This window comes from Diadema antillarum, unplaced genomic scaffold, assembly GCF_040938485.1.
Source record: "Diadema antillarum isolate AM-2024a unplaced genomic scaffold, OU_Dant_1.0 scf00000063, whole genome shotgun sequence".
Lineage (NCBI taxonomy): Eukaryota > Metazoa > Echinodermata > Echinoidea > Diadematoida > Diadematidae > Diadema > Diadema antillarum.
The window spans coordinates 3460451-3477515 of NW_027270952.1; the positions used below are offsets into that span (position 1 = coordinate 3460451).

Here is a 17065-nt window from a genome sequence, read left to right on the forward strand (position 1 = left end):
GACTCGTCTACTTCGTCAAGGCGACCTCCCAGATTTTACCAGTCTCACCAGACAAGACAAGGATTGCTATTGTTTCGTTCTCATCGTGTACTAAGATTCACAAATTCATCGATTACATTACTCAGCCAGAGGGCAAGAATAAGTGCACCCTTAACCAAGACATCTACTCAACCGTACGGCATGATGAAGGTGGCAGATGCATCAACCATGCTTTACAGAGAGCAGGAGATGTATACTTGCCCGTGGACGTCGTATTAACAGGTATTTATTTATTCATTCACCCTTTCTTTAAAAATGTAGGGGAAGTCTCGTTCTAGCCAGAGGCCTGCTTTTCAAGAGAGCCCTGTACTTGCACAGATACATTTTGCATATCATGATAACAATGAAATAGAAGATAATACAACAAATGACAATTCAAAATACAAAAGATTAAAGAAATAGACATAGTCAAAACCTTACATATACACACACAAGCACATCATGCGCGCATGCACATCATACACACACGCAGACACACAGACACGCAGACGCACACATGCATACGGACACAGACACATCTGTCTGCAGAAGATCCATAATGATAAATAATGCGTTTCATTAACATGTTACAATATACACTACTGCCAAATAAACTTATTAAAACATTAATCTAATCTGCGTTTTGAATATTGACAGTGATGGACACGTTTGAACAGTACTTGGTAGATTGTTGTATAAAGAGCATGCTATGTACGAAAAGGAGCGTTTCTTAAAGGCAGCCGATCGCCATCCCTAATGGTACGTAAACTCCGAACTACCGAAGTTTGTGCATGCAATTGCGCAATGCCAGACTCGGTGCTATATCCATAAACGTGTGGGACAATGCCACCACTGAGACAAGTGTGTGTGTGGGCGTGTGTGTGTACGCATCATACACAACCATTGTCACCGCGAGCTGCGGTGATTGGAGGAGAGAGGCCAGAAGACGCGTGGCTCTTCTGGCCTCTCTTCATGCGCATGCGCACTGAGAGTGTGCGTCCATTCGGAAGCTCTCGTGGCTCGCTGGGACAACCATTTTGGGTTAGGAGATTAGCACAGGGAGCTCTCTTGTAGCCTAGCGTTTTGTTCGCTGACCCATTGAACCTTAAAGGACAAGTTCACCTTCATAAACATAAGGATTGAGAAAATGCAACAATATTAGTAGAACACATCAGTGAAAGTTTGAGGAAAATTGGACAATCGATGCAAAAGTTATGAATTTTTTTAATTTTTGTGTTGGAACCGCTGGATGAGGAGACTACTACAGCTTGTGAGTCATATGCGTACAACAGTATAAAGAAAATATAAAAGAAAATTCAACATATTTTAACTTTTTTCGCATAATAAAAGAGCAATTGACTTGCCTCTTTCTAAGGGCAGGGGGAATAATATTACCCATAACATGTATCGGTAACGAGTCAGGGGAATGTGTACTTTTTTTCAAAAGATGGAATTTTGTGAAATTCTCTTTATATTTTCCTTATATTGTTGTACGCATGTGACATCTAAGTTATTCATACACTGCAGTAGTCTTCTCATCCAGCGGGTACTGCACAAAAACTTCAAAAAATCATAACTTTTGAACGGATTGTCTGATTTTCCTCAAACTTTCAATGATGTGTTCTACTAATATTGCTACATTCTCTCAATCCTTATGTTTATGAAGGTGAAATTGTCCTTTAAGTACGCGGGTGCGGTATGAATAGTGGACTATTGAGGGCGTGTGTGGTATAATATAACACAGGGCGTCTTTAAAGGGTTTAAGTACGGAGGGGCTAAATCGTTCAAGATTTTAAAAACTGTAACACAATACTGGTATTTTATTCTCCGATCTACAGACTGCCATTTCAATGAGTTTAGTAAAACAGCTTTTGGAGTAGTATAATCGGTCTTCAGAATTAGTCTTGCGTATTTGTTTTGAAGCCTTTGTAACTTTGATATATTACCTTTTGTGTAATTCCCCCATACCACTGAACAGTAATCTATGTGAGATAAGATCAGAGTTGATATAACTGTATCAACATATATTTCGGTGAGAAATTTCGAATCCTCCTTATATAGCTCGAGAAATTTTGCTTATGATTTGGGAAATATGTCGTGACCAGTTAAGGTTTTCGTCAAAATATACACCTAAGTATCATAGACCAGACACGCGCTCTAAATATTGACCTTGGTAACAAATACTAAGTTGACATTTATTAATGTGTTTCTTTGATCAGTACAGAAAAGCGAAACTGCTTAGATATGGGGACGGGAGTCTTAGCAGTAATAAAGCTACGCACCGTTTTCTCCTTCCTTTCTCATATCCCACATATATATGTAGGCCCTATATATATAAATAAATATGTATATATATATATATAGATATATATATATATATATATATATATATAACCTGCCACTCCCGACCCAGCTCACCGCCCTGGGCTGATGGGGCTACCAGCGGCAGGGGATGGGCTGGTAGACTATTCAATAACTCCTATTTCCTTCCAAGTATTCTGAAACTTTTTATTTAAAAGACATTATACACACACACACATATATATATATATATATATATATATATATATATATATATGTGTGTGTGTGTGTGTGTGTATGTGTGTGTGTGTGTGTGTGTGTGTGTGTACATAATACAGCTGTGAAGCCAGAGTTAAATGGTAATGTGGTTCTTAATGTACAGCAGAAGTTTCAGTATGTAGAACACGCTTTTATTTTTGGACACACACACATACACCATAATACTAGGTGTTACAAAAAACTTCCAATATTGATCCCTAATAGTTCGAAAACCAAACATCAGATAACGCTGTCATTGATGTGATGAATAGCTGCATAGTGTACAACTTATTTGAAAGTGATTTGAATATGAGAGCATGAATCAGTTTCGTTAAATTAATCCATGATTAATTTCAAAGTTAAGTTCAAGATTTTTGTCAAATTTGAACCCTGTGTACAAAAATTGAACTTTACACAAATATATATATAGGTTTGAGTCGTGTGTCTTTATATATATATATATATATATATATATATATATATATATATATATATAGGTTTGAGTCGTGTGTCTTCAGCTAATGATGAACCCCTGGGTCGTCGCATCTTTTTGGAGTGTGTATGTAAACGAGAGTAAAGAGGCGGTAGACGTTGCTTAATCCTCACAAGTGAGTTTACCCAAGCTTTCGGGCTTCCTGCCCTTTGTCAAGACTGGGGACAAGATACAAAACATGGATATCATATAAACAAATAGAAAATAATAATGATGATCAAAACAATAGCGGAACTGATAACTACAGTGAAGGAGGCAGAGACGCAGGGAATAATTACACAGGTGGGGGTGAATATGTGCATCAATCTTGCATAATATAACATGCAGATATACAATCACAAACAAGTATACAAAATATAAACATTTACAAATACAGTGTACGGATGACTAAACATCTGCACACACACAATGGATACGGATGTGTGCGCACAATCACACATGTGAAACTCCTCGCGCATGTCAAAGCAGGCAACCATAATATAAACAATAACGGCAATTAATGAAATCATAATAGTAATTAAATCAAGGAGTGTATGTATGAATAAGCGGAACATAGGTACACACAGAAAAAGCACACAAGTAGCGTTCTTAACCGGGAATGAGTGTATAATAATGTGACGGCAGGGAATAATTGCACAGGTGGGAGTGTATATGCATCAATCTTGCATAATATAACTTGCAGATATACAATCACAAACAAGCGTACAGAATATAAGCATTTACAAATACAGTGTACGTATGACTAAACATCTGCACACACACAATGGATACGGATGTGTGCGCACAAACACACATGTGAAACTCCTCGCGCATGTCAAAGCAGGCAACCATATAAACAATAACGGCAATTAATGAAATCATAAGAGTAATTAGATCAAGGAGTGTATGTATGAATAAGCGGAACATAGGTACACACAAAAAGAGCACATAAGTAGCGTTCTTAACCGGGAATGAGTGTATAATAATGTGTTTAACAGCATTCAGGGTTACAGGATCTATAAATACGTACGGTGTGAGGTGCACACTTCACATTTGGCCCGGTTACCATGCCAGCAGTCAATTTGCAGCCGGTTGTGGGGAACCGGAACATTCTGGTGGTATTGGAGAAAAACATAAAGCGGGGATGGGCTAGTGGACAACTAAACAAAGTGACAACACTGAATGTTCAGAACATTATAATGGGTTGTTGGAATACGTATATATTAAATATATATATATATATATATATATATATATATATATAAGATCAAAAACAAAACTGGAACAAAGTTCATGCTGTATTCACCAACGGTTTATCTCTGCACACAAATTTTCGAGCGATACGCTCTTTCTCAAGTGTGGACACTTGACAATGGTTGAGAAAGAGCAAATCGCTCGAAAATTTGTGTGTAGAAACAAACTGTTGATGAATACAGCATGAACTTTGTTCCAGTTTTGTTGTTTTTTTCTTATTATCACGGCAACACGTGGACTACCTAATATGTATATATATATATATATATATATATATATATATATATAACATATTATGCGTATCATTCCTAATATGATATTTTGAATATAATATTTTTCATTTACTGGTTCTGCAACCTGCGCTAATGAATAAGATTCCCCTTTTCGGTGTTAATGTTGAGAGTTTAGTGGTAATGACTTACATTATAGTGTCCACCACATTATGATGTTAGTAAAAACGATGATTTTGAAATATGCTGTAACCTCTTCTTCAATTTCCTTTATTTTTCATTTGAGACGATGACCATTGTTTATCAGGCAATGATTAAATAATGGAATATACACTAATGAGATTCTCACGTGACTGCCCAAAATATCTAACTGGGGATAAGTGTGAAATAGGTATCTTCCACAAGTTTGTTCATTAAATACATTTCTTTCCGTCTATATTATACATCTTTGTATCTATGAGATAGCGCTTTCCGATATAGACATGCCATGTCCGCAAGGCTGTTCTTATGTTTATGATTAATGTCTGTTTGCAAAATAACCATATAAAACGTTTTGAACGGTTTTAAATGAAATTTGCAGGAAAATGATTATGACACAAGGAACATATTATTAATCAAATTTCGCCAGTGATCCGGATCACCGTCTGGTAAAGGACTAAATAATACAGGGCGGTAATCACAATATGGGTGGACACGAGCTGCTTGATAGAGGCTGGGCTCTCCAAGATTTTTTCTGGCTGATAATAGGCAAAGTTTTAGAAAATGTTGTCTTAAACTTTGAATGTCATTGCAAGGAAGAGTAAATATCCTTTTTACAATTGAAAACGTCGTTCATATGAGTTAGGCAGTAAATTTCTTTTGTATTTAGATTGACGACTTCTCACTATGTTTCTTTTTGGAAATTCTCTTGTGTTAACTTCCTCTAATGGCAGACTTTTAAGTCCAGGCCATCTAGCACATTGTCACATTTTATGTTACATTTTATGATTTTAATCTCAATTTCGCGAAAAATCACAATTGGACATCGGAAAATCGAAGTTTAATGCATCATCCTGTGACAATAGTCTGATACAAACTCGTTACTCCAAACTCTCACTGCAGAAGTTGACGAATGTGCCTCAAACCCGTGACGGAATGGTGGTTGGTGTAATGACCTAATAAACGGGTTTTCATGCCACTGTTCAGCAGGGTGGATTGGGGAGGACTGTGGAATAGGTAATGTGAATAAATGTCTTCATCGGTTTCGAGTATCGTTATCTAATGTTACGTTGTTCTGCTTATGCTTTATTGCAGTGACGAGATCTCTAACTTCGTTCATACAATATCACGCATCAAAGAATTTTAGTCTAATGTGTGCATGAATACCAATGACTATAGTACCGGTATGGTATCACCGGACAGCATGGTAATTCCCGACGCGCCCATTTTCTGCATACTTATGACATTCAATACGCGCGGTACTTCTTGGACTAGCCTCATAGAGCGTTGTATGGACCGAAATCGTGAAAAATGCGACACAAAAATGTAATAAACGCTAGTTAAAGGGACATTCCGGACGATTTTCATAATTTCACATCATGTAGTACATAAATCAACTGCTCCATGTATAGATTCTTGGAATTGTTCTGGTCCTTGAGCAGAGAAACCAATAAATTGAAAATCTCAAACAAATTATACTGAACAGTGTTGATGACATCAGAGCCTCATATATTTCAGAAATGCAGCAGTGCAATTCCATTACAATACCACTTGCTTAACAAGTTCACCTGTGAAGAATCTATGCATGCCTTTTTCTTTTGTTCTGCTTCCGTGAGCCCCAACTCATGCATTCTTATGGTGAGGCTGCCATGTCATCATCCTTGCTCATTGCAATTTGTTATAGATTTTGAAAACATTCTCATTCCTCATCCCAATCACTATAAATTCTGAAACTCTGTACTCAGTTTAGCCGATTTATAGTTGTTCAGATGTAAAAGTCTGAAAATCATCCTGAGGTCCCCTAAGAAGAAGATGTCGATTTATCATTAGATTTTTTTTTTTCATGCTAGACATTTTCCAGTAAAATACGAAATCTAAGCCTCATTTGCCTATATTTTTTTCTTTGTCGTCCGATCGATAGGAATGTGTACGGTGAATTGTTGGTATGAATTGTGATTCTGGTGCAAGGACAAGATGCGAAAGACGTCAATTATTCCATGTCGAAAATCGTGTCCGGAATTATAATGCGATTTTACACAGCACTAAAAGACAACTTTTTGGAGAGGGGTCTATTTGAAGTCTAGTTTCCCAAAATCGGGGTAAATAATTTTCATAATCTGCAGGACGTTGGGAATAACTGGTGCTATTTTTGGCCGAAATATCATCCTCTGAGTACGGAATTCAGAGCCACGAATAAAAGTGTCCGGTGATACGATCCACTCTCCTACTCAAAAGAGTTGGCAAGAAATTAAGAATTTGACATTTAAAACATTGTAGAAATTTTAGTAACTTTGCTTTTGTCATGAAAAATGAGACACAATCTGATCAAAATCTAAATCCGTATGTTTTATTTTTATCTCTCTCTCTCTCTCCTCAGACCTGAATGAATGTCTCTAGAACCCTTGTCTGAATGGTGGTACCTGTAATGAACTAATAAACGGATTTTCATGCAACTGCTCAGCAGGGTGGACAGGGGAGTACTGTGGAATAGGTGATGTAAATTGGTGTCGTCTAAGTGATGATTAATTACCTCACAAATTTCTCATTCATCTGTACATAAATCTTCACTGAATTTTCTTTTTTGAGGTGAAATTCGTATCAAATTATCATAATATTGTAATTACCTTTCAACAATGACTTCGAGGCCATAAGGATGAACAATTGCTATGTGGTAAAGCAAACATGAAAACGCTAGAACTTTTTGAGTCAAAATCAGTTGAACAGTTTGAGGTGAAGACATCGTTATTCTAATATTTGAGTCAGTCGTTACGACCAATATTTCAATCCGGTGAAAACATTTGAACTCCAAAATCCATGACTTTGTGAATAGAAATCCCCAATTTTGATAAAACTTAAATTATACCCTCGTGTTCGCTTGGTGGTACTAAAACGTATGTAACCATAGAATTACACATAAACAACAAAATCTATATTTTCTTGATGAACAGCTAAATTGTATTCTTGTATGTGGGAGTTAACGTTATTGATTTTGACTATTTCCATTAAGTCCAGATTCGATATTTCAGTACCGATATCATTAAGAATAGATATGAATTCTAAATTGTAAAAGTATATGTAGCGTTGTAAGAACTTGATAATGAGTAGAAAACTATTTAATACCTTTACATTTGATATTGCATGTAAACGGGTTTTGCTTCATTGTATAGGACATCTCTCGTTCTTACCAAACATCAAATGTAATTCATATGAACTGAGCATAAAATTTGGTTTGTATTAAGATCCACGACTACTCACTGTTCATTTTGAATTTTTTTTTGTAAGTGTGCTTGTTCTAACCACACATCAACCAGCGTTCCTCTGTCAGGTAAAAGTCCAGGCCATCGTAGCTTTTACGTTAGAATTTGTACTTTCCAATCTGAATTTCAAGACACATCACAACTGGACATCGGAAAATCGTAGTTCAATGCATCATCCTGTGACAATAGTCTGATACAATCTCGTTACTCCAAACTCTTACCGCAGAAGTTGACGAATGTGTCTCGAACCCGTGTCTGAATGGTGGTACCTGTAATGAACTAATAAACGGATTTTCATGCGACTGCTCAGCAGGGTGGACAGGGGAGAACTGTGGAACAGGTAATGTGAATTGATATCTTCATCAAGTATCAGTCAAGTATTCGCTGTCCAAAAATGTTATCGATGATATCTTAATGATTTCTTGATTTAACAGACATTAGGAAAATTTGCAATTTTCATGCATGTATCATGTTCAGTCCTTGCGCAGATGAACCCAACTGCCCCATTCTTATTTATAAATTAACTTTAAACTATTTCCAAATCATTTTCTATTTGAATGTTATAATATAAGTCAAATGAGATGTACGAGACCAAGAAAGAATGATAGAAATCGAACCTAAAAACAGAAAGTTACAGAATACATGGATTATAATAGTTCACTCTACAATCCTAAATCTCGCACTAACTCAACCATCAACCACAATGGAGGAAGTCTTGATGTTATTACCTCACAAATATCTATTCGATCTGTGCACATATCTTCAATGAATTTTCTTTTTTTTAATGCGAAATTCGTATAAATTATTATAGTCTTGTAAGTACCTTGCAACAATAACCTCGAGGACTGAAGGGTTCGCAATTGCTATGTGGTAGATCAAACACGTAAATGCTGAAACGTTTTGTGTAAAAATCAATTGAATAGTTTGAAGCAAATGAAGACATCGCCTTTTCTGGTGATATTTGAATCAGTCGTTGCGACCAGTATTCCAATGCGGTGCCAAAAATAATAACATTACAATCATGCACGCATGCAGCCAGATTTTGTTTGATTTTAGGATATCTCTAATTTTTTCCAAACATCAACGCACACATCCCTGTAATCCATGCAAAAAAAAAAAAAAAAAAACTAAGGCCGAGGTAGTGTGTCAATAAAACCACGATTAAATCGATATTCTTTAAATCGTACTTTCGTGAATATGTACCATTTACTCATCGGAAAGCAACGTTGACCCCCCCCCCCATTTTGAGCTTTCATAGTTTTCATATAATACTCGCCAATGAATGTACATCGTGACAGCTGTCAGTGTTATTACTAATGACCGAGATTTCCTTTTTCCCCTAAAGATATCTACGGATGTTTCTCCAAGCCATGTTTGAATGCGGGTATATGTCGGGACCTTCTCGATGGCTTTGAGTGCGAATGTCCCTCGGGATATGAAGGAAAACTGTGTTAAAGAGGTAACTCTTCCTGTGTAAAACGTCTGAAGATTTGTCAAGATTCATGAATCAGGAATGGTTTCAAGCTTAAAAAATGAATTTTATTTTAAGGCACTTTCTCTCTTGCCCCCTCCTTTTCCCATTTCCATTCGTTCCTGCAAGACTGTAGTACTATTCGTAATTTTTTTTTTCTGGCATTTATTAACATCATTTATCTTTTGTGCTGTTTTTTTTTTCATGACCTCGTTCTGTATATTCAGATTTTTTTAATGGAATCATGTTGTATCTCCATTCAGCATCATTGATTTTTCTCACAAAGGTGTACTTTTGGTGCGTAAACCAAGTAAAGAGCTCCTTGTCAAAATGTTAATACTCTGCTAAATTTGTGTTGGTATCAAAAGTTAATGTGAACTATTTTTCTTTCTTTTCGGAACATGCTGTTTTACTTGAAACATCCGACATTCATGAATGCGTTACTTTCGTGCATGATTTAAATCTGAATTTCTCCATTTTGAATGATATATCTGTTGAAGTCTACGCATGTCCTTAATGATTTTTTCACTTGTTTCGTTCCGACAACTGCGGCACTAAAATTTCTCCGCAGCTACGTGTAAACAAATAACCAAAGAGGCTACAGGAAAAAGTTCGACACAAACCTTCCTGTAGTATTTTGGTAATTTAGGGTGAAACAGTGAACTTTTTTGTCACTGAGGAGCTGAATATGTACACTTTGCCGTGTACGATATTCATTCGCGAACGATCATGTGATGAATGTTATCCAATCCGAATCGAGGATTATTGTTTCCGAGTCAAAATGGCCGCCCCCTGTGAGCCTGTCGACGCGTCTACGTCGTCTGCTCTGCCGAAACTTTTAAGATGCGTTATTATGCATGTAACATCGATGAAGTTTGAAAATTTCACGGCTATGACAAACCTAAGATAGACGAAACCTATTTTGTGTGCCAAAGAGTGGATCAAATTGAGTGGAAGAGACCGTGAAATCGCAGACCAGAACGAAGTGATTCAGCTGCTCAGGGGGACAGACTGCAACCTACATAGGATAATTTACAGGTTAGTTTACGTGCGTACAGTCGTAGCAGTCGACACTGCAGTGCAGTCTCTCTCTAATAGTCATATGCGTAATGTTAATTACCATGATGTCTTAGATATCTTGAATTTCACCTTGGCATGGCATAGCGCCGTTATAATGTAGCCTAGATGTAATTTTACATGTTGTTCTATGTACAGCCCAGGTTAGGTTGATGTAGCTATCAGTGATATTGTTTTGTAAAAATCTTGACACACAGGACTGGAGCTGGATTGAAAAAGGTCTAAACTGCATGTAAATTTATATTTTCATAATCATGGCCATGGAGTATTAATATTAAAAATCCATCTTGTCTCTCTCACCCCGAAATTGGCGAATCCCCCCTCAAAACACACATTTAGCATCTCATTAAATTAACTTATTAATATTTGATATAAATAGGTCTAAAAAAACAACAACAATGACAATGACATAATTTCAACAATTAAACTCCCTAAAGACCCGGTACCATTATGTTGCGCCAAATTATAAAGCAGTGGGTAGTGGTGATAGTGAAAGGACAAGGATTACTAGTATTAATGATGATAAGGCAGTTGTATTCATAATTATGATACTAGTCGAAATTGATATTGTGATCAGGTGCTGAAAGCTGAAGATGTAATTTAAAATCAGTAATTGCACTGCAACTACAAGTTGAAGTAGTTGATGATGACAATGATCATGAGTTGTTCATGATTAATTTGCTATGGTAAATCTGATACCTGGCGTAGTACTAGGGCCTATTGGTAATTACAAGATTCAAATATTGGCAGTCAATAGTCTACCGTACATTTATTGAGTATAATGTTCAACCCCTTCCCCTAGCGTTTAGCCTTTTTTCCCCTCTAACAAAATCCAACGGCTAATCATTGCTATTCATTTCTCCATTGTATTAAATAGGATTCCATGAAACGTGCTACAAGAGATAGATAGCAAACGCCTGAATCTTGCTATGAAACGAAAGCTGAAGGAGGAGCCTGGTCCGTCAGCAGGAGCATCTGTTTCCTCCCCTAAGACGCTCTCATCAAGATCAAGATTTTCTTCTGGAAGCTCTTCAGGTTCTGCTGTGTTGCCTGTAAAATGCATCATTTGCAACAGAGTCAACCTGCTTATTACTTGCCAAGGGAAATAGGTCAATATGATTAATATTGAAGCATGAAAACATTGTCATGTTACTATAAGTTGTCCATGATAACATGGAGCAATATATATACACCACTGAAACATTCACACACATACACAAAGAACTTCAGTGCAAAGTTCAGAAACAACAGAATGTACTGTATATGCACCAATGTTTTGGTCAATGTGATTAATATTCAAGAGTTGACATCTTACCAAAGTTGTGCATGATAAAATGTCTTTGTAATACAGATTGTTTCCTGTATTTTGAATGCCAATGTTTATGCAACATGTTTTGACTCCTTGCCTCAGTATGTGATTGTTCGCCCTGTAGCAAACATTTCTGCCCACTATTATGATTTGATTAGGGTTGAATTATTCTAAGAACAAAGATGTTTTCCTAAGTGTGTTTTTTTTTTCATAAAACTGAATGACTACAATTAAAATTTGTTTCTCCCACACTGGAAAAAAAAAATGTAACTATTATTAATACTGAAACAGAATGTTCATGTAGAAAGGTCAGTACAATGTAGGTGTGAGTACAAAATCAGTTTGCTAAAACTAATACAAGCCAAATGAAAATTGTGCATAAGTTGAGTCAGGTTTGCACAGATCCTCTGATATTGGAAGTTAATTGCAATGTTATCATAATTTTTGATGCCAAACCTGTTTTATTCTCTCCAAGATTTTCAGGTACACATTGCCTCCAATACAGAATCCAACAGTTTTCACTCATGAATGGGTAAACTATAATTTTACCTTTATTTTATATATTGGCATTTTTCAAAACTTTTACACCCTTTCAAGGATATTTGGACCATGGAATGTTCCAGGAAATTTATTAAAACTAGAAAATTTGACTGATTATCATTTTGAGCTATCTTACATGAAAAGAGGTAGTGTCCCACCATGTTGTAACCTAATGATAGCAATGAAAACTTCAGGAAATTTTATGAAGATTAAATTTTCTAAAGTACTGTATAATATTTCATGAACAACATGATTGCTATGTGATCTAAATATATTAAAGCTTCTTAAGAAGAAGAAGAAAAGAAAAACATGTTTACTGATAAACAATATGATCTGTTTGATAATAATGTCTCATGTGTGTAAATGAGTTTTTATGTGTGGGTGTGAGTGTATGTAATACAAACATGTCAGTGTTTTTATGCACCTGTGTATGTGTAATGCACTGATCAATACATGTATTATATCATTGTGTGTGTTAATGTTTATGATAATCTTTTTTATGATGCTGATGTGATAAATGGCCAAGGCATGTAGAACAATATTTTAATACACTTGGGTATATTGAATCTTCATAACTATGTGTGTGCGTATGTGTGTGTGCATGTGAGTGCGTGTACGTGTGTGTGTGTGTGTGTGTGTGTGTGTGTATAATACAATAAGATTCTCCCACATGCACGCGGACACTCACACAAACAAACGCACTGATTTTTTGTCCTTTTTTTTGCCTTGAATGATTAGTCATTTGATTAATAACATGTCTTTGAACAGAATATAAGGCATTTGCCTTGACCTCTGACAGTCAGTCAGTGCTCGCTCTCATGGTCTCGAACCACTTTGCTCTTGTCCTCCTTTACATAGGCAGCATCAGGAAAAGCTGAAACATAAAATATAATGCAACTATTAAACCAAAACTTCACTTTTTTCTAGGTATATGGCTAAAAGCAGTGCTTTCCAAATGTGTATATGTATTTCAGCTTAGAAACACTATGGGAACTAACTGCGGCTAGCAGCCCCATACGCATACATGTACTGGTAACTGCGGCCAGCAGCCCCATATGCATAGCGTCATGGGGCTGTGAACTGTAGCATAAAGGATCGTGACGAAGTAATATCGCGGACAAATATCAACTTAAAATCGGTGAAAATTCTTCAATTTGAAGACTTAATAATAAATTTGAAGTATTGATAACAGAGTTCGTGCAAGGTTTGCTTCTGCAAATAGTTCCTTTCTGTCCAAATTGATGACTAAATGTGACTCGGTCGAGAGGAAACTGGGAGAGCTACACTGAATTGACGGCCAGCGCATGCGCACACAGACCATCTTATCCAGTCAATGAATTCGAAATTTGTGCGCAGTGATGTGTGCGCCTGCGCTGACCGTCAATTTAGCGTAGCTCTCCCAGATTCCTCTCGACCTAGTCATATTAAAGGACAAGTTCACCTTCATAAACATAAGGACTGAGAGAATGTAGCAATATTAGTAGAACACATCATTGAAAGTTTGAGGAAAATCAGACAATCCGTTCAAAAGTTATGAATTTTTGAAGTTTTTGTGCAGTCACCGCTGGATGAGAAGACTACTGCAGTGTATGATGTGACATGCGTACAACAATATAAGGAAAATATAAAGAGAATTTCACAAAATTTCATCTTTTGAAAAAAGTACACATTCCCTTGACTCGTTACTGACATATGTAATGGGTAATATTATTCCCCTGGCCTTTAGAAAGAGGCAAATCAATTGCTTTTTTATTATGCGAAAAAAGTGAAAATACGTCGAATTTTCTTTATATTTTCTTTATACTGTTGTACGCACATGACATTACAAGCTGTAGTAATCTCCTCATCCAGCGGTTCCAACACAAAAATTTGAAAAATTCATAACTTTTGCATCGATTGTCCAATTTTCCTCAAACTTTCACTGATGTGTTCTTCTAATATTGCTGCATTCCCTCAATCCTTATGTCTATGAAGGTGAACTTGTCCTTTAAGTCATCAATTCGAACAGAAAATGACTATTTGTAGAACCAAACCTTGCACGAACCCTGTTGTCAATACTTCAACCTTATTTGTAAGTCTTCAAATTGAAGAATTTTCTTTTGATTAAAGGTTGACATTTGTTCGCAATACTACCCTGTCATGATCCTAAATGCTACAATCCGCAGCCCCATTACGATATGTGTATTGGGCTGCTGGTCGCAGTTTATAAAATATGGATTTTTGCAAAAACTACAGGATATTTCGAGGAGAACTTTTTACAGTATATTTAGGATGTACAAAACATCACATTTCCGCATTCAAAAAGTAGTGCCAGTGTTGCTGGAACGAAACCCATTTTCTAAGCCTCTTTTTTAGCTTCACCCCGTGGCCTACAGCGAGAGATAACATTAATGAGGCGGTTTTTTTTTTCTCGCGATGATTACAAACCATGCCCTATTTTGTTATTGCGGGGGTTTTTTTTCTAAGAAGAAGACACATCAATATGCGCATGGAAGTATAGTGAATGGGATCATTGTTGCAGTGTATAGACAGAAAACACTCTGTTTGTGGGCTCTGATCCATAATTTTCCTAATATTTATGGAAATATGCCTTTTTATGCCTCCGCTACGAAGTGTCACCAGAGGCATTATGTTTTCGGTTTGTCCGTCCTTCCGTCCTTCCCTCCGTCCGTCCGTAATCAAGTTTGTGGACAGCGCAACTTAAAAACCGCTTGAGATATCCTAATGAAACTTGGCATGTATATGCTTGAGTGGACGAAATCGTGCCTATCAACTTTTGGGTGCACATGCTTAAGGCAAAACGTCAAAGGTCAAGGTCAAATGCTCAAAATGTCACTATCTATGGGATACCTGAAGGTATTCACTTGAAACGTAGTGTAGGACCTTTACATGTAATACCAATACAAATGAAGATTCTCTCTAGACAGAGATTTGGGTCATGAGGTCAAAGTTCAAAGGTCAAAGGTCAAGTGAAAACGTTAGAATTTCTCTTTTTCCTCCATATCTCGGAAATGGTTCAGGATATCTTCATTGAACTTAATATATATGTATGTACTGACTGGCAGTGATTATCTAGGGAATTTTTTGGTCTTGGGGTCAAAGGCCAAGGTTAACTCTTCCAAATTTCACTTTTCCCTCATACTTACGCCATGAATTTAAGGCAGATCACAGACTAGTTCTGAAATATTTTTCACGCTCTAGCTATAATACGCGAATATCTTAATGAAGTTATTTAGTGTTTTTGCATAGTATGTGGAAATTTCATACATATTGCTATTTACATATGCTATATACCATATTAACATATTCAAAGCGAAGTTAATGTTGCGGAATCAACAGGTAAAGCTGATATTATTATGTAGAAAAAAATTCTTTCCATTTTAATTGTTATTTCAGACATTGATGAATGCATGTCGGAACTCTGTCTCAACGGTGGGAGCTGTGAGAATCTCCACGACAATTTCTCCTGCAACTGTTCTCGGGGCTGGTCCGGAGAACGATGCCAAACAGGTATTACAGCTTGAATGAAAACACTTGGGGGGGGGGGGGGGGGAAATCCGCAATGAGTAAAGAACAAGAACTCGATTATCGCACAGAAGGCAAACGATCCTCACTTGTGCTGATTTATATTTTGACCATCCTTTCATGTACTATAATAATGCAAAGAAAATTAAATTCTTTTCTGAGTAGCCTTGTTTGAACATTGATGCCTTTAATATCAAATTGTCACACAAATCTGACAAGAATGTGACCTAAGAAGGGATCAACTTTATATTCGAAGTAATGTATCGATGTCATACACTTGAATTAATTGTCTGCAGGTTTCTGTTATCAATAGTCGGTAAGTAAAGATTGCACTCATGCTGTGGATAAAGAAGTAAGCTAAATGAATCAATATTCAGATAGATATGCAGACGAAAATGGCGGGGCGTTTTTTATGCTTGTGTTCTTAAAGCGTCAACAAAGTAACACTTAAGTTATCACCTATTCTTCCTTTGTTCCTGGCGAAAAAAAAAAAATCTGTTGTGGCTTAGTGAATGGAACTTCACGAGATCTGAATAGAACTTTCCGAGATCTTAATCGTGACTTTCCCGATTAGAGTACACTCGCAGCGGCACAATTAAAGGTCCTTAGAAAGGGCATGTCATCCTCATTGCCCACTCCTTCGGAGGGGATTTGAATCCGTCAGTATATTAGTTGCGTATTTCAAAGAATTCACTCTCTTGCCTTGTATCCACGTGAAATAGATCCAGACTCAAACTTGATCACTAGTCGTTCTTAAGTCGTTCGTAACTTTAAGAACAGCTTTATGAAACACCCCAGATGCGGTTCAGTAGCTTATAACAGTTTGTCAGAAAAATATCTGAAAAAGGCTTCATGAAATGCCCCCAGTTCTTTAAAAGGAAATATACCAGCTAGCCACTGAGTTGCACCCGTCTTATATGTAGTTGCACATCGTCTTTGTCTCCCACTTCAGTGACTGGATTCTGCGCCTCCAACCCTTGCGCGAATGGTGCCACCTGCCTGCCATCCACCGACGAATGTATTTGCACCGGGTTGTTTGCTGGTGGAACGTGCACCATTCCGGTGGCCCGAGATGGTAAATCCCGGCCATATACTACATCATAATATTATATCAATGATGGTCTAGTCATACCGAGGTAGCCTCTTCAGTGCACC

General features: G+C 36.9%; 1 protein-coding gene across 1 annotated transcript in view; it reads left to right on the plus strand.

Moving 5' to 3' along the window:
• Positions 1-17065, plus strand: part of LOC139716267 (uncharacterized) — a 46032-nt gene that overhangs the window by 14199 nt on the left and 14768 nt on the right. Inside the window, exons 5-6 of the mRNA XM_071627835.1 lie at positions 15782-15895; positions 16863-16985. Coding sequence (XP_071483936.1) covers positions 15782-15895; positions 16863-16985 — 237 coding nt within the window. The remainder of the gene's footprint in view (positions 1-15781; positions 15896-16862; positions 16986-17065) is intronic.